Genomic DNA, 23,099 nt, shown 5'->3' on the forward strand with positions numbered 1-23,099 from the left:
CTTCCACTGAGACATCATACTGACTCTTCTTCCACTGGGACATCCTCCTAATTATTTCAGCTATGGAGCAATTTCCCAGTTATTTCTCCACTGGGGCATCATTCTAATTCTCTCTCATTTGGGGCCTCATCCTAAATATGGCTCCTGTGGGGCACTGTTCCAATTTCCCCTCCTCTGAGACATCATTGTAATTCTTCATCGACTGGGGCACCGCCCACATTTTTCTGCCTTTGCAACAATATCCTAAATCTCCATTCACTGGAGCATCATCCTAAAACGCCTTCCTTCGGGGTATCTTCCTATTTCTTCCTTCACTGGGGTATCCTCCCAACTCTTCTGCCTCAGCAACAATATTCTAAATTTCCATTCACTGGAGCACCATCCTAAAACACCCTCCTTTGGGTATCTTCCTATTTCTTCCTCCACTGGGGTATCCTCCCAATTTTTCTGCCTCTGCAACAATATCCTAAGTCTCCATTAACTGTAGCATCATCCAAAAAAGATGTCTTCCTTTGAGTATCTGCCTAATTCTTCCTTCAGTGGGGCACCAACCTAATTCTTCCTCAATTGGAGCAATATCTTAATTCTCACTCCTCTGAGACATCATCCTAATTTTTACTCCACAGTGGATTCAAATAAAATATGTCTCCACTGAGACATCATTCTAACTCTACCTTTCTGTGAGAATCGTCCTCACACGTGTCCTTACCGACATTAACCTCATGCGTTCTTCACTTCTTCATCTGTGGTGTCACCTAATCGTTTTTTACACTGGGTTTCATTCTAATTCTTCCTCCACTACAAAAAAAGTCATGACGCTAGTTCTATCTCATGTACAGAGGCAAAATACTCTGAGACAGACTTTGCTATTGTCCTGTAAACACTGGGAGCCAGTTGAATAACCATTTTTAGCAGTCGCAAATGGAAAATAGGGCCGTTGTGGATCACTAAAAAGGGTTGTAGTATGTAAAAACTCTATTTTGCGAGTTGGTAACCTATTAACAAATTGCAAAACAGGGTTTGCTAATCGCTATTAGGAAGGGCATGCCAAGGGCGTTCCTTCCTAATAGCGAGTCGCAGGGAGGGCGTACAATATTTTCTGTGACCTCATCACAGTTTACCACCTACTTCAAGTAGGTGGTAAGCCAGTCGCAAATGGGAAGGAAATACAAACATAGACATGGTGGTCTGCTGTCCCCTGCAGGCCACCACCCCTGTGACTGTAGCCCATTGCCAATGGGTCTCAATTAGCGACCTGCCTCATGAATATTGACCAGGCAGGTCATTTGCAACCCCATTGGGAATCACGAAATGTGTCTGAGACACATTAGAACATTCCGTTTTGCAAGTCGCAAACTGTGAGTCGCAAAGAATCACAATGTACTATCCGCAAAACAGAATAGTCGTATATCTGGCCTCTCTACCTTATATCTGAAAATACAACCATCTGAAATAGAAATATATTTGCGCGTTTTGCAATAAACGGTGAGCCACTCGTATAATAAAAATACAAGCACGTGTCAAGGATAGAAATACTTTCTTCATGCAGCTAGGTCAACCGTTTGCTGTTTTATGCGACATCTGCTATGGGAGTCATTCAAGGTTTACGCTAAAGAACCACTTTGCTTCCAGAATGATTAATATCTGAAAACCTGACTGCTGTTCAAAAGGCCTTTTCCTGCCAGTGTTTTGTTGGCAGGGAGCTGAAGTGTCAAGCCTATTCATTCCTACTTGTTTAACATGACCATAAACAAGATCTATTTCTGAAAGCCAGGGACAACAGTCTCAGACAGCAACACAATTTACTGTCAATGATTTCTGAATGCTTCATTGCGTTCAGTGTAAACAACAGTCCAATAGCCATTTGAAAGATATATTTAACTCATCGTTTTAATGGCGCACACACACATGAGGAATTGTGGGCCACTGTGAGAAATGCACAATACATTTTTTTACTGTAGGATATTATCTATGTCAAATGCAGCTACACTGCCATGGACGTCAATTCAGCATAATGGCAAAGGGAAAGGATGTAGAAACTATCACTGGTAGTGAGCCCACCTCCCAGTCCCTAGACACTTTATGGGCCATGTATACAAGGGCATTGCGCATCTGGAGCATCAATTCCGGTGGCGCTGTGCTCTGCTCCATATTTACAAGGCGGCGCTAAGTCACTTTGCGTGGCTGAAGGCCGCCTTGTAAATATGGTCCTCCTCAATCCAGTTTGTTTTCTGTGGTACAGGGGCGGGCAATGGGTATAGCTGTGGGCGTTCCCAAGCAACACCCATGGCTTTTTGACACTGCTCCTGATTTACAAGGATCTGTAAATCTGAGGCAGCACCGAAAATGTACGCCTCCCTAGGGGCGCAACGAGGAGAAATACTTTTATTTCTCCTAGTTTTTGCTCTTTCTATATGTGCTGCAACCAGTCCCAGGATGCTTGTTTTTGGTCCAGGGAGGACCTGGCTTGGTAGTTCGGGCGGGACTGTTCCCATGAGGAACAGCTTCAAGATTGATTTACATATGGCTGGGTTCCAAACTGGGGAATGTATTACATTTACAACACATGCCTTTACAGCGCAGTTTTTACATTGCAACATCCTTTACAACACATATATTTACATCGCATGCCACTACAACAAAAATTTTTAAACTACATTTACAACGCATTCCATTACATCGCATCATACCTTTACAACGCATACCATTACAACGCATACCATTACATTGCATTTAAGGTAAGTGTTGGATAGTGTTGGGGTAAATATTACTATTCTAACTCCAGGGGGTGAAACAGTAGGGTAAGTGTTGGATAGTGTAAGGGTAAAAATGACTATCCCAACTCCAAGGGGTGCAACAGTAGGGTATGTGTTGTATAGAGTAGGGGTACTATGCGTTGTAATGGTATGCGTTGTAATGACATGCGATGTAATGCCTGCGTTGTAGTGACATGCGTTGTAGTGTCATGCGTTACAGTGACATGCAATGTAATGACTGCATTGTAGTGACATGCGTTGTAAAGGATGTTGTGATGTAATGACTGCGTTGTAAATGTAGTGCGATGTAATGACTGCGTTGTAAAGGTTGTTACCCAAACTGGGGTGGTGTGTAGAGCAAAAAACGATGGATAAAACCCAGATCTTTGCGACTGGGGGTGAATGTTTGCATTGTTCAGAATTCCGTCCATCATTTGTTCCTTTTGCATTCTGCAGCAAACATAAAAGTAGCAAAACAGCATTGATGATTGCTTTTGTGCATGAAGATGTCTCTTCCTGCACAACAACAACCATCCATGCAACGCAGGCACCCTTGCACCATGGTGCACGGGTGTTTATGCTGGTGCTAGTCTGCTTTTGTTGCGCCGGCGCGAGTACAGGAATGTGCCATATTGTTGTAAATACGAGGCGTTCCTGTACTTTGAAAATGACGGGGCTCGTTGCAGCAAAATTGCTCGTAGCACCGCTCTGCCCCCTTTTCTTGTAAATGTGCCCCTATAGGTGTGTCCCGCAGGTTCACCAGAACGTGTAACAACAAATTGAAAATGATATGGGAACGAGTTTGCTGCAGTTGGTTATCCTTTTAATGACAATTGCATCTCGCGGCATGCCGCGTCTCAAAATGAAGGGGGAAGGATGTGGCATGAAACAACATTTTAACTGCTGATGATGTAATTAGTTTCATGCCTCGCCCCGCCTCTTCCCCTCATAGGGCTCCCATTTGCTTCCTTAAGGCTGGGTGATGGGCAAGGAGTGGAACCTGCATAGGTTGAACTGGGCCTCGATTATTTTCAGTATGTAGGGATATTTCTTTTTAATTAACTGGTACCGGTTCCGTGTTGAATTTGCACAACACACAGTGAATTTTCTAATCTGCACATGTTTTTGCTCATGTTGAGTAATGTTTCTTACTGGTTTTGAGCTAAGCACCTTTTGTACTGAGCAGCCATATAATAAATGTGCATAAGATAACATTATATAGGAAACAAACTCTGCCGCAACCACATCATCCAACACCTCCGCGACCTCCACTGGCTCCCCATCGAAAGTAAAATAACCTTCAAGCTCCTCACGGCACGCATACAAGGCCCTTCACAACATCAGACCAGCATACCTAAACAACTGTCTCTCATTCCAGGTACCCAAGAGGAACCTATGATCAGCCAACCTCCTCGGCCACCATGCCACGCATCTACAAGACAAGAACTGGGGGAAGGTCCTTCTCCTACCATGCAGCCAAGACCTGAAACGACCTCCCCCTCCACCTCTGGCAAAGCCCTACACTGATCGAGTTCAGGAGAGACCTCTAGACCTGGCTCTTCAGATGACCACAGCACCCTACGGAGCCATTTGCCCCCCCCCCCTCCCAGCGACTTGAGACCCTCGCAGGTGAGGAGTTGCGCTTTACAAAACTCTGATTGATTGAACAGAACAAACATACACAATAAAAGAAATGCACATATTTTAAGACAGAAAATGCACTTAAAGTACATAAGATAACAAAAAATGGACAGCCCATAGAAAATGCGCATAAAATAGCATAAGATATGGATACAAAATTAAAAGGGCATGTAACACATACAAAATGAACGTAAAATAGCTCAAGTAATGCCCATAAAATCATTTAAAATGCTCATAATGCAAAAATGCACGTAAGATAAGAAATGCGCATATTATTAGAAAGGAAAGACAAAATCAATAATATACCACAACATAAAAAATGGACAAAGAAAAATAGGAAATGCATATTACATAGAACAAGCATATAAGATAACTTCTCTACTCACAGCTGGATTCCACTGAAGAAGGATCCAAAGAGGCCAATCATCCCCAGGAACTCCACCCGACTGAGGTTCCGGACAATGTACTCCTCGCAGACATTGGAGATGCCGTACAGTGTGGCTCCGGCCAGCACAAACAGGTCTCCCAGCAGCTTGTTCTCACCTGGAAACAGGTACTCCCCTTGAAAGTAAAAGACCACAAAATTCTCCAGTGCTACTCTTCAAGTCAAAATACATTTGAAACATCCACAATAAAGAGGTGAGGGTGTAGAATCATCTTGAGCAGAGAGTTAGTTCATCTCTTACAGAGCGATAATTCCATATGTCCCCTTTTCCAAGTGCTATGCACTTGATGGTACTGATGTATTCAGCCTACAATTTACTTTTCATGCAGTATCTGTGAGTATAAGTCTGCCCTTTTCACTTCCAAAACTTTTTTAACATGTAGTCACTGCTCCTGACCCAGTAAATTTGCTTTTCCTCTTGGAAAGAGCTCTAGGCAAACTTTTTTATATTCATTCTTGACCTTTCAGACCTCTGTGACCAGGATGAGGTAGTGGTACTTTACTAAAGTGGCCATCAGGTGAATGATGCCACAACAGAGCTCATACCCCACCTGATGGCATCAGCCAGACATTCTAGAATGCCTATTGTTAGTGATGCAGGAATGGGCAAATAGAACTGTAGTATGGCAATTAGGGATATTTCTTTTTAATTAACTGGTACTGGTGTAAACTCCTTACTAAGGCTTGCTGCTCTCAACGAGCTGTATGATCTCACATGGAAAAAGTCTTGTTGTGCTGTTTTTTTTTTATTTCCCAGCAACTTTTGGCACCTTGTTTGAATCCACATATTGGTGTGGAGTTGGAAATAGTGCAAACTGTATGCAATTGGTGTTGGTTCTTTGCTGGGGGAAGGCATACAACAGGGACAGTGAAGAGCTATATTGTGCAAGCGTAATCCACATAGCCTTGACCTTAAAAATAAGTTCAGAAGTAACGTAAAACCTGACTCTATTTATTCCAGTACATCTTCCACACCCCCTGTAATGGCACATTCATTTTAGCCTTCTGCCCTCATCTAATTTGGCTACAACGTCAAGAGACCTTGAGGGTGAATGGACACTTATGAAATCTAACAACATGACATGATACGTCACAATGCGATACAACACAGGACAACATGACATGACGCATGATATGATCTGATCTAACATAACATGACATGATATGACATGGTATGATATGAAATAACATGACACAATACAACGTAATAAAGCGTATCTTCCACTGGCATCTTTGAATGGACATCGGGATTGAGGGTCAGACCAGCATGTGTATAATATGACCGTGAGCCTCCTAAGAGACGTCTTAGGTTCTACGTTACAGGATCTATTTACCCCCTCCCAACATTCAGGGATAGTGCCCTTAGCATGGAAAAAAGCAAACGTGATCCCACTACTAAAAAAACTAACGCTGACCCTGACAATCTAACTAATTTCTGACTCATCTCTCTGCTTTCCTGGGCAGCCAAAGCCATTGAAAAAGTGGTGGATACCCAACTGACTCTCTTTCTTGACAGTAACACGGTTTTACATCCATCTCAGTCTGGCTTTAGAGACCGTCACATTACCGAGTCTGTTCTGATGGAAATAACTGATTCCATTAAATTTAAACTGGATGCAGGTCAAAATTCAGCAAGCATAAACAGAGGTGCCCCTGAATTCCAGCCCCTGTTGTTGCTCAACTGAATTAGTCCCCCCGTTTTTTCCTGGTCAAAATTCCACAGCAATTTTATTAGACCTCTCACCGGCATTCAACACGATCTCTCATGAGATCCTGCTTCTTTGACTCTCCCAGATTGGAGCAGAGGGGAAGGCATGGTCCCGGGTGAGGTCCTTCCTGGAAGATAGGGAACAGGCATTTTGACTTAAACCCTACTACTCTGATGCCCAAAAACTTAGGTATGGAGTGTCTCAGGGCTCTGCCCCGAGCCCCACACTTTTCAAAGTCTATATGACCCCACTAGCGCATTTTTTAGAATCTTTTGGCATCTGTGTTGTCTCATATGCAGACGACAATCAACTCCTATTGACCTACAATAATAATGAGCCTGGAGAAACCAACAACTTTTCTGCTGTGTATCGGATGTGATGGGATGGCTGAGGGCTAAAGTCCTACAGTACAACCCTGATAGGCTGGTCCACTGCCTTGCAACCCAGCTGTACCCCCCTAACTGAAATGGCCAGGAATCTGGGAGTTCTTATAGATACTAAGCTATCCTTCAAGCCCCAGATCTGAGCTACACTTAAAACCTCTTGCTGGATTCTCAAGATGTTAAAGCCGTTTTAAAAATTTCTGCCCTGGGATGCTCAGAAAACTGTTGTCCACGCTATGATTCTGTCGAGACTTGACTACGCTATTAGCCTGTACCTCAGTTTAACTGATTGCCTGATATAAAGACTTCAAAAAGTACAGAACATGGCCCCATGCCTCCTGTTTAACTTGCCTAAACGCTCTTCATTATCTCACTACCACAGGCAGCTATATTGGCTGCCAGTAGAGAAGAAGGCTATCTTTAAAGGACTGACAATAGCACATGCAGCCTTCTACAGGACTGGCCCTAAATACACTCAGGACAGAATGGTCCCCTACTGTCCTAATAGATCCCTGAGATCTCAATCATCTCTTCTGCTGTGTATCCCTCACACCAGATGGAAAAAATGGGCCTGCTCGGCCTGCTCAGTACTAGCGGCCAGACATTGCAATGCTCTCCTCGTACCCCCAGCAGCATCCAGGATATTAATACCTTTTGTAAACATCTGAAAACCCACCTGTTCAAGGACTAAATTGCCTGTCATGAGTGAAGCGCCTTGACACTCTAGCAGTAGCTGTGAGCTTTAGAAGTCCCACTATTCATTCATTCAGAACCTTGGGCGCATCACCTAGCATAGGTGCTTTCGGAAGCCTTGTGAAAGTATGAAGGGCAAAATGTAGAACGCCTACTAGTTGGGGTACACATTCCAACTCTCTTGAGTGTTGGTACATACCTTGTAATGAAAACATGATCTGAGATGCATGAAGCACACAGACACACTGCTAATAAAATTAAGCAACTTCATATTTTGAAAGCAACAGCATATAATTGGTATTACAGAGAGCAGGCCTTACATTGAAACAGAGCAGAGGGCCATTGCCGCAGACATAATACATGTCTCTTTCTTCAATGCTAGTGGAAATTGCTTGCAGAGCAAATGAATATCTTAATAACCTTATGCATAGCACACAAGCTTAGTTTGCAACAGGGAGACATCTGTTACTTATAATGATGGTTAAAACCTTTTCTGCAAAGAGAAACACCCTGAGTGTCATCCTGTGAACTCTTCCTTAAAGACGTGTAGTTTGAGAGATTTGATTGGGATGTGGGGTCTGATATACAAAGATTTCTAATAAGAAATCATAGATTGCATCAAATAACAATTTTCAATTAGCATTTTTTTATTAGGAGTCTACTAAGACGGATCCAGTAAAAGTGGTTGCCATTTGCACACCAAATTTTACTGAATTCATTGGTATTTTGTGAACCAGCCTATCTATTAATAGATTAGTTTAAAAAAAAATGATACGCAGTGGGTCGCAATCAAACCTACCTCATTGAAATGCATGAGTTAGGTCGCAAATGTAGACCCTCTACAATTGGTTAGATTCACAGGTGTCAGCAGACCACCATGTCTGTTATAGCTTCTAAATATGGCCATTGTTATTTTTCTTAAAAGCTGCCTGTTCTCCTAAAAGGAAAACAGGATACATTTAAAAAAGAATATGAACAATTTTACAAACACATTTTAGGAGCTGTCAGTGGTATCACGGACTTCTCAAGTTAATCAAATTACCACGGCCTGCTTTTTTATGATTAAGGTCCTCCGAAAAATATTGCCATTTATGCCTTTTTCTTTAAGAAAAACGGTAGTAGGAGCCTTGGTTCTATCGCGAATCGACTACTGCAATGCACTGTATGTTGGAACTTTGGAAAGACAGTTTTCCAAACTTCAGTCATTGCAGAACGCTGCTGTAAGAATATTGCTGGATCTTCCTAAACATCACCCGACGTCGAATGGCATAAGGCAGCTACATTGGCTACCAGTCCGACGAAGGGTGCATTTCAAGGGTTATGCCTAGTTCACAAAGCTGTATATGGAGGAGGTGCAGCGGATATTAAATCTCTTTTTTTATGGTATGAACCGACCCGCGCATTAAGATCTGGCAGTCTGGGGCTGGTTTGCATCCCTAAGATAAAAAGAGCCCGATGGGGAGGCAAGGGTTTTTCATTTCAAGCGGCAAAGCTATGGAACTCCCTCCCTACAGAGCTACGCGTGCAAGCTAACAAGATCTTGTTTCACAAAATCCTAGTTTAGGAGCAACCACTCCCTATCCTCACTCACCGCCAAGACGCCTCGGTAATAGTGCGCTTAATAAATAATTCAGTCAGTCAGACTACTGCCTGTTCCTAAAAACAGTTTTTTAACATTCACAAAGGGGAAGTGTTCCCTTGGTTACCCGTTCCCGTTTGCAAATGGTCACCACCAATTTCAATTTGGTGGTAAAATATTAATGTTTTGCGACAAGAGTTTGGTCACAAAACATTAATTCATAAGATAAGAAATTAATATTTGGAAGAGACACCCCTTACACGCCCCTTCCACATATCGATTCTGTATTTAGGCTGAAACCCAAATTGCGATTTGGTAATGTGCTACCGAATTGTAATTTGGGCTTTGTACATTTAAAAATGCCATTTTCCGGTCTCAAAGGCTCAAATTTGATTTTTGTGACTGTAAAATTGCCTTGTACTTCAGCCTATGATCACCTCTCAGCTATATTGACACTCATTATTTGCTCTTTTTCTCATTACACAGATTACAGCTGATGCTAGTTGACTCATAAGATTTTGGATCTAGTGTCCTAATTTACAAAGAAATGATTTGATAAAAGTGGTCGCAAATTGCACACTGACTTTTACTGAATCATTTTGATTTTGGAAACCAACCTATGTACTATTAGTAAGCCTGGGTGGAGTTTGCGGAGCTCCGCTACATGGAACTCCGCGAAGTGACAAAAAAACTGTACAGCTCAAAGCGTATTTCCGCGAGCATCGGAGTACGTTAGGGTCATGCCGTTCGTGGTTATTTGGAGATCCTGGTGTTTGCCCCATGCTGTAAAATCATTGCGAAAGGCACAAGAGGGCGCAGCTTCCTTTCTGCTGCTCGAGTAGATTTTCTACTCGAGCTGCAGCTTTTTCAACGTGAACGGAAGGTTTCTCAACGCGAGTGGTCGTGACCTACCACAACCACTCGCATTGACAAATCCAACCACCCTCGTTCAAAAATCTCACTAAGAGGGTGATTTTCATCGCTTGCACTTGCCAACTAGACCTTTGCGAGCGTGTGCAAGGAAAAATGTCGCCAGGAGGTGGATTTTCCTCGCTCGCGCTCGCCAACTTGACGTTGACGAGCGCAAGCAAGGAAAAAAACTCCCCTCCAGTGCGCGTTTTTGGGAACTCCGCATAGTGCGCAAAACTCCGCAAACGGAGCGGAGCTTACCGACCAGGCTTAAATAATTGATCAGTTCACAAAATACTGAACTGTAATAGATCACAATTTGACCTACCTCATCAATATTTATGAGGTAGATCACAAATTGTGACACAGTTGGATAGGCCAAAATCACAGAGATGGTGGCCTGCTGGGTTCAGCAGAGCACCATGTTAGTGATTGATTTAAAAGAAAGCAATCTTTAAAAAAAAAATGGAGCCCGTTTTCCTCAAAGGAAAAAGGGATGCATTTAAAAGATATAAAAAGTTACATAAACATTTTCTAAGAGTAAGCAGTACTCCCTTTACCTATTGCCTACTCCAAAAAACGATTTATCAACATTCACAAAAGGGAAGGGGTACCCTGGGCACCATTTCTAGTTTGCAAATAGGTTCCCACCTCATTTGAGTAGGTGGCAAAATAATAATGGTTCGGTCTGTATTTCAGTCGCAAAACAATAATAAATACCTCAAGGAATCTGTATTTGGAAGAGATGCCCTAAACAGACCCCTTCTAAATAGTGACTCCTTGTTGTATTCTATACCCATTTAAAGATTCTGAATTTTTTTTAACGAAATGTTAAATGTGCTTTTGCTGTCATTAACCCTCAGATTTACCAAATCAGAAAGCATTGCCACTGTTAAACACTTTAGTACATAAGGCCCTAAGTCATATGCGCTCTTGGCATGCTCCTCTAGATTCTCTCTCATCTGTTCTTGCACATTTGGCCTGAAGAACTGGACAGAACACTCTAGCTCAAGCCTTGCTATTAATTTATAGAGCAGTAACACAACATCAATATTTCTGCTTTATTTGCGAATACCTGTTCATTAGAAGAAGACCCCAGTACACTCACCTGCTCCCAGTTGTCTTCCAACGAGCACGTCCGCACCGGCCAAGCAACCTATTCCTAAGATACACACCACCACTCCGATGAAGTGCACGACCTTGTATCGCACCAGCAGGAAGAACCAGGACAGCAATATCACCACAGGAATGATGAAGCAGCCAAGGAGCTAGCAGAAGAAGAAAGAAGGAGAATGCATGAACTTGAAGCCTTTATACCAACATAGCACTGGTCAAAGAGGCATTTTGTTTTAACCAGGTAAAAAAACACATAAGGATTCAAACAAGAATGAAAATAGTAATGTCGACATCAGCAGGCACTGTAAAAAAATGAGTTTCTACACTTATTATGGTTACTACTTGTGGTGAGAACTTACGTATGGGTTTGTGTCACTGTTTAGGTTTGCGGTTGAGTTATTCATGAGCAAAGTTTGAAACTGTTTAAAGAAGACCAAATCCCGTCTACAGGAGGAAAAACAAAGGTTAAATAAAGAGATCTAATTGAGAGCTTCAGGTGGTGAAATATTGGCAATTCTTCTCATTGAACTAAGAAGCAATGCAGTAACAATAAACCATGGGGCATATTTACAAGCCCCTATCACCACCACTACGACGTTGTGATGGCGATAGGGGCATCGCCTTATTTACAGGACAGCATTAAGCCTCGTTCCACCACTTGTATTGTACATATGCCTCCATGTTTTATATTACTTCACAAAAGTATTAATGCACTTTGAAGCACTGTATATTTTTAACATACCATCTTTGATTGACCATCAGACTATGTGCCAACCTGCAAGGATCACAATATGCGACCTTGTCAATCAAGTGTGTGGGTTATCTGATTTCCCAAGAGTTTGCTAGTAAAACAATTACTTTTTGCAAGTTCTATATGTGCTAATGCAGCACACACAGAAGTTGAAAAACGCCATTTCTGATTGTCTATGTGCAGGAAGGGAAGCTTTCCTGCACATTAACAATCTTCCCACGACGCAGGCATCCTTGCACCATGATGCAAGATTGCCTGCGCCGGCAAATGGCAGCAGGTTGTGCGCCATAGTAGGGGGAAGCACAGAGATGCGACATAGTTATGAATATTGATAGTTTTGAAATAGAGATATGACATTGTTGTAAATATGTTGCATCCCTGTGCTTTGAAAGTGACTCAGTGCGGCGCAGTCAAATGGCTGTCACTTTCCTTGTAAATCTGCCCCTTAGAGTGGGTCTGGGGTCTGCACCTTTCAAACACCGACTTTTTTGATCAGCCATTTTTAGCCATTAGCTAGAGACTAAGTCAATCACAACTTGGCTGGGCCCAGATGAGTATTTCTCTCTCAACTTTAGGTGTTGACTGTTAAAGGGTATCTTTCCACCTCCAATGGAGCGCTTTCTTTCGACAGGCCTCTCTGTTGGCTCCTTCGCTCGTTTCTTTCCCTTTCACTTTTTTCTCTAGTGTATGCATCTCCTGACTACTTCCTGCCTTTGCTTTATCTTGTGTGTCACACTTTTCTGTTTCTCAGACTACCACCCCTCTTGTTACTTCTTTAAGCCCCTCTGTCTTCCCTGTGTTCTCTTCTTTCCCCCATTCAACATCCCCTCTTGTTCCTGCTTCCTTTGTCTGCCAACCTCTCTTGCTCCTATAATTAGCTTTCATGGGCCTGCACTGCTTGAGTTAATTTAAACCCAGACGTATTGACTTTTCCAATACTTGTTTTATTTCTTAGTTTAAACTAGCTATGTCTGGCAGTCGCATTACACATCACAATGATGTAGGAATTAGTTTGAATCAGACACCATACTCTGAGACCAACTTTATTTTGCTCAGCAAGCTTCAGCCCACGGCCATGACTATATTTAGAAACTAGAAAAAAGTCAACCTAAAATAAATGTTTACCTCAAAAGTGGTGTCCCCTGTTCTTTCTGACAAATGAGTCATCATTTCCATAATTCATAACTACGGATGAGCACACCACTATTAAAAGCCCCTATTTCCTGCAGTGTTTGCTTTTAATGCATATTCAAACTAGGTGTAAAGAGCAGGAAAATGTAAACAAAATACACATTTGCATATGTTTGCTTGTCATTGCAAATATCAAATTCCGACCCCGAAGATTATAATGAAAAAGCCGGGAATGACAGAACAGAAGTTTGAACACTCAGTTTTCTCATAACCACCAGTCCCACGCTCAGGTTGACCGCATTGTCTAGCGTTTTAGTGCCCAAGTGCATGGTGGCGGGGTAGGATATGGGCGACCACACTCTCCATTCATTATACATTGCTTTTCCTCCTCGAGTATTGAAATCATGGTCCAATGGGCAATTCAGGGGTGTGGATAGAGGCTGCGGTGTCTCATTTTCACTGTGCCCTAGGACTCAAGCTGCACAGCACTTGAGAGGCCCAGGTAGGCAAACACCAGAATGGGACTGATTGCATTCATTTCTGAAGGGAACGTGGCCTGGCAGTCTGGACTAAATGGTTCCTTTAGGAGCTGGACCCTGGCTACTAGCATATGTCTGGTCTCTGTTTAGAAGGGCAGAGTGGGCAAAAAATGATGGACTGAAATGTGTCCTCAAGCGATCATCGGTGGTTAAGATTAATTCAAGCATTGCTTCCTTTACTTTGCTTTAATTTTGAAAAGCCTTCAAGGAGCTATACAACAGGAGAGATTTTAGCACACTGGTCACTAAACTCACCTAAGCCATTTCAGTTTCAGTGAAAGGGAGGATAAGTCTTCTAGTGACCATGTGGGTGACCCCTGATTCCAAATGCCTTGGTTCCAATTTCTTGGCACAGGAAAGATAAATGAAGTGTTTTTGGGCAATCCAATTACTCTCCCACTCCCTGAATGTAAATATGTGTGCAGTAAATTTGAGTGAACATAATAGTCACTTTGCCACCTAGTACTGTCTCAGTTACCTGCTACCCCTTCTCCATCACATGCTACTTTCACTGATATGGGCTTAATTGACCCCCACATCTTTATTCTACGTACTGAACCTCAAAGATCCTCCATCAATAAAAATACTCAATGTAAAGTTCCCTCTCTGCTCCTTGGAACTTTGTCAGTGTGTTTTTTAATGCATATTTGGGGTGTGCAAAGTGTGTTTTCAACCCTCGCAGATATTATGGAATATTTTTCAACTTTTGCAAATGTTGCAGCATTTTTTGCTTTGTTACATAAGGGGGAAATTCATGACTGTTTCTACAACATATACTGCCGATATCTTCATTTAACATTAATGAAATGGTTCTAGATAAGATATACTTTGCTGAAAAGAGTTATATGTTATGTTGTGTTGCATTATGTTATCTTATGTGTATTTGTAAAGCGCATTTTCACCCAGGAGGGTATCCTGGTGCTACCCAGGTGTGTGTGCCTAGCCTTGCTGTTCTGTAGGTTGGTTAATTGAAAAGCCAGAAGAGAGTAGAAGGCTCTGGTGTGGAGTGGGAGGCCGTTCCATGCTTTAGGAGTGGTGTAAGAGAACATCCATCATCCTGATCTGGTTCTGTTTACGCGCGGTATGGGTTTGAGTGTGAGTCCTATGGAGAGGAAGTGTCTGGGTGGTTGGTGAAAGGAGATGTGACTCTTGAGGTACGTGGGGCCTAAGTTGTGTAGTGCCTTGAATGTATGTGTGAGGAGTTTGAAATGAGCGTCTTTGTGTATCAGGAGCCAGAGGTGCTCCCTGAGGTAGGGTGTGATGTGAATTCTGTGTGAGAGGCCGAGGATGAGTTTGGCAGCTGAGTTCTGGATGGCTTGTTATCTCATAGTGAGTTTCTTGGTGATCCGAGCATAGAGGGTTTTTCCATAGTGAGTGACAGCTTTTCTAGTGTTGCTTGGGAGCCATCTGAAGATTTTCCTCAGCATCTCCCTGGTCTGGAAGCAGGATGCAGTGACCGCGTTGACGTATGTGGTCATGTTCAGTTTGCTGTTGGTAATTATTCTGAAGATCCTGGCATGGATGCTGGCTGTGGGTGTGGGTCTGAGTTCAGTCGGCCACCAGTTGGATTCCCATGGTGAGATGTGCTTTCTAAATATCACTACTTCTGGCTTTCTCGTGTTGAGCTTGAGACAGTTGGCTTTCATCCAGTTAGTGATTTTGGTCATACAGGTGGTGAACTTGTTTCCTGTGTTGGAGGTATAGTCTGAGAGGGAGAGTATGAGCTTCATGTAGTCAGCGTAGGATAGGATTTAGAAATGTACATTGATGACCTTGGCCAGAGGGATCATGTATACGTCAAAGATAGTGGGGTTGAGCGATGAACCTTGAGTCACTCTGAAGATGAGTTTGTGGGTTTTCAAGGAGTATGGTGCCACATTGACAGCTTGTGTTCTGTCCATTAAGAAGGAACAGAGCCAGAGGAGAGCAGGCCATAAATGCCAAGTTCCTGAGGGTGCCTGATGAGGATTGGGTGTGAAACCATGTCAAATGCTGCAGAGAGGTCAGGAAGAATGAGGGCTGCCATGTCTTCTCTGTCAAGGATCATGCAGATGCCGTCTGTGGCGGCGATTAGTACTATTTCTGTACTGTGGTTCGACCTGAATTCAGACTGTGTGTTATTGAGGAATTGGTGGTTGCTGAGGTCATCAGTGAGGCGTCGGTGCAAGGATGCCTGCATTGGCTCTAGGCAGCCAAGAGTACGCCAGTGCATGGTAAGGACAGGAAATCGCAGGATGATGTTGAATACTGCACATTCCTGCCCTCTCACGCAGTGCAGGACAGCAAGGTTGCTTGCTGTGTTGGGCCAAGTGACAATTTGATAAATATTTCCCTACAGATGAGGCTTATGAGAGCCAATGGGCCCCACCTGTAATCACTGGCTCAAATGAATCACTGCTTATTTTACCTGGTAAGACAACAAGCACAGTCCATTCTTGGTGCCTACCCATAATAGATACATTTCCCGCACAGCCCAGTACTCGGTAAAGAGATTGGTGGAAGTGTGAGCCAATGATCAGCAGTGCTACTGTCCCTCAATTCCATAGGACCGAAGAGCATTTTTGGAGGAAGGAAGTATCTAGAATGAGTGAGAAGCCCTCCCCAGTGTTCTGAAAATAAGGCCAAGGCACTCAGTCATTGCAGGGCAGCCTGATTCAGCCTTTTGGAGCTCAGGGTCTGATCCTGGGCTTTTGGGGTGTCTGTTGAAATGAGTTCTTTGTTAAGTTAGCCCTGGTTGTGTGCATAGACTTGCATAATGGAATAGTTGGTACTGCATACATCTGCAGCCTGTCTACAAGGAGACATGCCAGTGTTTTTATAAAACATCAGGTACATAAATAAATGTTTTGATCCTCATGGCTTTTTAATAGGGATACCAAGGTGGCTTTGAGAATGAAAATTGATTAAGACGAACTAATCTGTATGCTAGAATTAGTTATAAAAATAATTAATAGAGGTAAACACCGGCAGGGCTGGCTTTACAGCGGTGTGACTGGTGCGGCTGCAAAGGGCGCTGACCTGAAAAGCATCTGCTTCAGAGTTCCTCATAAAGTAGCACAGAGGGTCAATAAACCTGCTGCAAAGAACAGATCTGTATTTTATGTGTAGCTGAGTGGATTAGTAAAGCCAGCCTTTACCAGCGCTTTAAAATAAATGAAATGTATATGAGAGAGGGGCTATGGAGAAAATAGGGGTCTCTTTGCTGGGTAGTAGGGAAGGAATCCGAGGAGGAGGGCATAGGGGTGGGGGGTCGGCAAAATCAATGGTTGCACTGGGCTCCACCCTCACTAAAGCGGGCCCAGAACAAGGGTAGCAGCTGCTTTCTTTGTGAACCCAGTGCTATCCTTGTTGCCCCGGTTCTATTGGCCCATGAAATCAGCGGCAGCAACAGGACCTAAGCAGGACCCAAGTGCTCTGTTTACTTTCCAGAGGTTGCAAATCCTTGCCTTTCTCGTTACCGCTCATCAGCAAATATTAGGCTGTTGAGGAGGTAAGGGCGAGAAAAATGGACAAACCTGTAATGCCATCAGGGGGCACTTGCTGAGTGGTGTCCCTTCCCTTGACACTTTTGTGAATCAACGTCCATACAATGGTTGGTGCAGCTTTGTAGCACCGCAGATCACGTGTGTACTATCGGAAACGCTGCATTTAAACTAGCGAGCTAGGAAGGAGGAGCCGACTAGGTTTTGCCAATGTCAGCTTGTAAAATCATTTTTCTGACAAAGGTTCAAATCTCATTTAGCTGTCTCAGAACACCCCTTTCCACACATAAAAAAAATATATTCACTGAAAAAACCATAGGTTTCACACATGTTATAGTTAGCTGGACATTTTACTCATAAAAAACCAATGAAATTCCCCCGTTATAGTTAGTGCAGGCAACTATAACTCACGCGACCGCAATCCTCTGCTGATGCTAATACTGTATTTAGACACTTATTTGCCCATGTCTTCTTCCATTAAATTTTAGCTATACATATATTACAAATATTTTTTTTTCATAAAGACACATATGTCATCAGCAGAGGATTGCGGTCGCGTGAGTTATAGTTGCCTGCACTAACTATAACGGGGGAATTTCATTGGTTTTTTATGAGTAAAATGTCCAGCTAACTATAACATGTGTGAAACCTATGGTTTTTTCAGTGAATTTGCAAGGTTTTTTAAATGCTAATTCCTAACTATAACGTGTGTGAAACCTATGGTTTTTTCAGTGAATTTGTACGGTTTTTTAAATGCTAAGTTACTTTACGCCGTTCGTGGCGTGCGCGCCCACTTAACGCAGTTCGTTCCGTGCGCGCACGGTGCGCTTCGCGCACCCTGCGCGCACAGTGAGCACGCGGTGCGCTTCGCGCACCGCGCGCCCACTTTACGCAGTTAGTGCCGTGCACGCACGGTGGGCACGCTACGCGCACCGCGTGCCCACGTTACGCTGGATGGGCTTCGCGCACCGTCCGCACACGGAGGACATATTATGCGCTTCGTTGTGAAAGGTAAACTATTAAATGTTCCTTGGATTTATATGTCATGCACAAATGGTGCCCTGCGGGCACCTTTTGCACACGGGGGGGGGAAAATGTGGATAATTCTTTTTTTTATAAATTAATTTTTACCGTACGCGTACGGTAAGCGTAATCGCCTTTTTTTCGAAAAAGTATAGAATTGAATTTTTTGCCTTGGGTGTTCTTTTGGGACACCTTAATCAAGGATAGGTGGTTAGGAGCTGTCTAACCTGCCCCTTTACATGTTTTCAACCTTTGTTTTTCCTCCCCCCCTCAGAGTGCGAGAGAGAAAATGGCGGCCGCCGCTTCCTGGTTTCGACCGATTCGAATGTTTACTAAGATCTAACAGCGAATCAGAATCGCGCTCGCGCACGGCACCGTACGCGTACGGTAAGCTTACCGTAAGCGCACGGTAAGCGCACCGTAAGCTGCCACAGATATATATATTGATTTAAATGCTATTTTCTCAGGAACTACTGAACAGATTTACACCAGACCTACAAAAGGCACTTCCTTGACCTGTAGACTACCTCTCTGCCAAATTTCAAGTAACTCTGTTCAGCCGTTCGGGCTGTAGCTGTGTCTAAAGGTCCTATGGAAAAATGCATGGGAAAAACGCGTTTTGGGACCCCCCTTTTTTCTCAGCCCCCGCTTGACGAATCCCCCCGATACTTTCAGGGTAGGAGCGGAGCGTAGCGCCCCATTAGTTTTGAAAATTTCGCGAGGATTCGTCCACCGGCGCCAAAGTTATTCCAAATAGAATGTTGCGGTTTTCCTATGGAAACAGGGTCCTAACTATAACTACCTACTGGCGACCGCCAGTAGGTAATATATATATATATATATATATATATATATATATATATATATATATATATATATATATATATATATATATATATATATATATATATATATATATATATATATATTTAAGCCTAGAATGATTCGGCAATAAGCGTTATGGCATGTATCAGAATTGAAGTGCCTTTGACTAGGAGCGCATGCCTGGCCCTTTCTCCTCTTTTTGCCCCTTCTATTACACTGTCAATAAGCATTGTTATAGGGTTAGAGTTCCCACAAGATGTACCATCAATTCTATATCTCACAGCCTCTTCAGAATTGTGTCTAATGTTACTATTTTAAACCAGCAATATTCATCTGCAATACCATTTTTAAATACATTTCACAATTGCTTGGGATAGTTTCTTTAAACTGTTGCTATTAAAATAGAGCAGGGAAGTTTTGGATTACAGCTCTAATGAGGTTGAATGCTTATAATAGTTTTAATAATGATTTCTATGATTAATCTTGATACATAATTATCCCACTGCTGTCAAATGTTTTTTTTAATTAGCATTCATTAGCCGGACACACAAATGAACCTGAAATGTTAAATAAAAATGTACCGTTGAGGTTTAGATCAGTTGACTGGAATAATACATCAACTATCCTTTTGTATGATTGCTTATTGATTTCGAAAAATGCTATTCTAGCCAGAAGAGCAGCTCAAAGCTCATCATTATTAGAGTCATTTTACATTTAGACATAAATATATCATCGCTCATCCACACACCTGTTGAATTATTCATAGTTTGTCTTTATCAAATAATTCATTTATGTTGTTTATCCTAGACAATGCAGACAAAAAACATAAAAACGTAGGGTACCTCAGCATTTACAGCTCTCAAATTAAAAGAAAAAAATGCAAAAACATGTTTTTGATATTCTGGTTACAATCAGAATGCAGGACCAGAAATGAAACCCCTCGGGTAGACATCAGAGTGGAGCTCCGCACCTGGAGCAGGGGAGGCCTTAGGCATGTGCAAGCTGTGCACCTGCACAGGGCCGCCAAACCCCAGGGGCCGCCACGAGGAATCGGATACAATACATATTCGTGGCGGCCCCGGGCAGGGATTTGGCGGCCTCCGGCTTCCGAGTCCGCCCCGCCCCGACCCCCTCTTCCGGGGCCCCCTACCTACGCTCCCTGCACAGGGCCACCATGAGCCTAGAGCCGCCCCTGCCTGGAGGAAAGGAAAGCAAACCTTTTTATTTCATGATTGCTTAGTGGCTTACAATCGCATTGGATCAATTTGTTTATAATGCGAATCATTATGAGATCCCCATTGTGAGGCCTGGTAGGTCTGACCCCACCTCCGGACTCATGGATAGCAGAGGCACCTGTAACACCAGGTGTTGCATGGCATTTTTGGAATGACAAGTGGGAAGTCCCACTTTCAGGAGCCTAAATCCCCAGGTGAAACAAACGGGATCCCCGTTCTTCTCACAGATATTGTAAGTGTAATAGGACAGGACGTATTTGCTACTGACCCTATGGGAATTACATGGAGACTCATAACAAGTCCCATTGGGTTGACATGCATGACCCATCAGACGTACCATGGCTGCTTCCTTCCTCTCTGATATCAATGGGCTGTCTGGTTTGGGCCTCTGGTATGGTAACAGAGGACTCCTCTCTGAATCCGTCATTGCTTAATGTCTACATAACCCAACAGATTTATTTTTATATGAATATCAACAACCCCACGATTCACATCTGCCTGGTGAATGATTCCGTAAGCTAGACAGACATCACCAATGGCCTTAGGATCTACCAGAGAATGAAGGAGAATTTGCTCCGGGATAATGGAACTAAAGCTGGGATATTAGTGCTACACCAGCAACAAACTGGTCAAATGGCTCTGATGCCTGGGCATCATCTTCAATGCAGACCTCACCTTTGTCATCGTTAAGAGTGTCAATCTTTGCACATTCCATGCTGTGTACAACCCTCCGCGCCTTCAAACCCAATATCAAGTGGAAATAACCAGGGTCCTTGTTGAATACCCAGTAGTACTAAACTGAGTCTTGATTGCATGTCCAGTGGAACTAACTAGAGTCACCTGAATGCCCTGAACTCTAACCTGAGGCCTCAACATAAACACCTGTGCTTAAGGAAACTCCTGAACTTGGAACACTTGGAGCTAAGTCCTGATGTAGAATTCGCATGTGAAAGCCGGAGTGTTCGATTTGCACACCAAATGTTGTGAATATGAATGCAAAGGGCAATGTTACCAATGTACTAATAGGTCAGATCACAAATTGTACATTCAAAGGGGTTTGCAAAACAACCTGCCTAATGAATATACATTAGGAAGATCACACAGCTATTCTATTTGATGCGATGCCAAATGTACGTGTTTTTGGAGCTGCTCGGACGGTCGTACGTTCAGGTCATGACAAAGGGGACTCCACAGTAAACAGCAACAAAGAGCAAAAACTGAGTCACATACATAGTAATTCCAGAAATTAAATGTCTGCCATTACCGCTAACAGTATATGGCGGTAAATGGGTCCATAAAAATTTGCGAAACCACAAGGTGATGCAGCTACTTCCCTGCGTTCCCTAATTTAAATCGAATAGTTCGAAATCAGATGTTAATTCCCCCTGCATTGATATTTTCACTGCAATTAGCACAGAGTTCTAAATGACTTCCAAAGTGTTTGCAGCAGCCCTGTAAAGTTTGACAAAGTAATTAACAATCATTAGGTGTATTGCGCCTATACCAATTTAGTATAATGCATCTTTCTTTTAGAAATGCATTATGAATTTTAACTACTTGTTATATGTTTGACTACTTTTATTGCACAAACTGTGGTTTCAAAACACCTATTTTTCAGGAATTATGTGATTACTGTAAATTATTTTCTATAATTTGAGGATGTGATATAACTCCCGTGAAGCACGGATGTCACCCAATGGACAGCACTGTCTCTGTCTGGTTTCCTTGCCATCATCTCATTAGCCTCTAAGCATCAGAGTGCATTTAGATCATGGACGTGCCAAGTCACTCGATAAGCTTCACAATTGCCCTTTGTTCAAATAGAATCTTCTTCGTGAAATGTAAAGAATACAGAACATACTAATAGCAATTGGTACCTGAAGGTTTCCAAAGCAACTTCAGAAACATCTAACCTCTACAGGCACAATGTGCTTAATAGCACAGCAAAATATGTCTTCAGTAAATCCTGCCTTTCAAACAACATATTTAAAAAATGTTTGTTCTTTATACTGTAGCTATTTCAAACACTGTGTTCTTCAGTAATTAACTAATTGTACAAATATGTATCTTTTTAATTGAAACTGCATCAAAATAATCATGTTCTATAAAATGCATAATAGGTATGTGTATTATGGCCCTACAAGAACTCTTTGATAGTGTTTTTGAACCAAAATTACACACTTACCTTTCATGTGTCCCATTAAGCTGCCCTGAACTTTCAGAACCCTAACTGGGGTGACTGGAAAGGTAGAACCTGCAAAGTTTATCAATTTTGTAATCTGTATGCATTGAATAATTGATTCATTAAGGGCATTTGTGCCGCAAGCACCACCCGGAGGTCTCTTGTTGTAGCTTAACTGTTAGGGGCCCATTATGAGCGCACAGTGCACTCGAAAAAGGCCCGGTAAATTACCCTGCCAAAATTGACTGATAGATACCGGGAGCATTGTGAACTCTGGGATTGGGGGCAATACTGTATTCCTCCCCATTACATGTTTTTGGAGATAAACCTCTGGAAATCGGTGTTTCTACACTGAATCCTGCAAGTTCATGCCTGGTATTATACACATGATACACACAAGAGGTGCTTATATCTTATAGGAAGGGAACCCACCTGTGGCATCCTTTCAAACCAGGCAGGTATCCAAATATATTTTGAGGGGTTACCTCACTAGTTATTTATTGTGGCATACTTCCTCATTGGTGACCTCTCCATATCAAGGTATGTGAATGCCACCTTGACGGACTCAACCAGTCTTGGGAGTTCCTGATAAATTTCAATTGAGTAAAAGTAGAATACAGATGTGTTTTAAAAATATCTTAGTGTATATCCTATTTAGATATATATTTATATACAAATATCTTGGAATATCTGCATGGTT

At 42.6% G+C, this 23,099-nt stretch overlaps 1 protein-coding gene across 4 annotated transcripts in view; it reads right to left on the reverse strand.

Annotated features, from left to right (window-relative positions):
- Positions 1-23,099, reverse strand: part of SLC35F1 (solute carrier family 35 member F1) — a 952,113-nt gene that overhangs the window by 183,694 nt on the left and 745,320 nt on the right. For all 4 annotated transcript variants that reach the window (XM_085611290.1, XM_085611289.1, XM_085611288.1 and 1 more), the window contains 2 exons: positions 11,224-11,383; positions 4,784-4,958 (listed from right to left, as the gene is read on the reverse strand). In XM_085611290.1, coding sequence (XP_085467416.1) covers positions 4,784-4,958; positions 11,224-11,383 — 335 coding nt within the window. The remainder of the gene's footprint in view (positions 1-4,783; positions 4,959-11,223; positions 11,384-23,099) is intronic.

The sequence above is a fragment of the Triturus cristatus genome, chromosome 6 (assembly GCF_964204655.1).
Source record: "Triturus cristatus chromosome 6, aTriCri1.1, whole genome shotgun sequence".
NCBI lineage: Eukaryota > Metazoa > Chordata > Amphibia > Caudata > Salamandridae > Triturus > Triturus cristatus.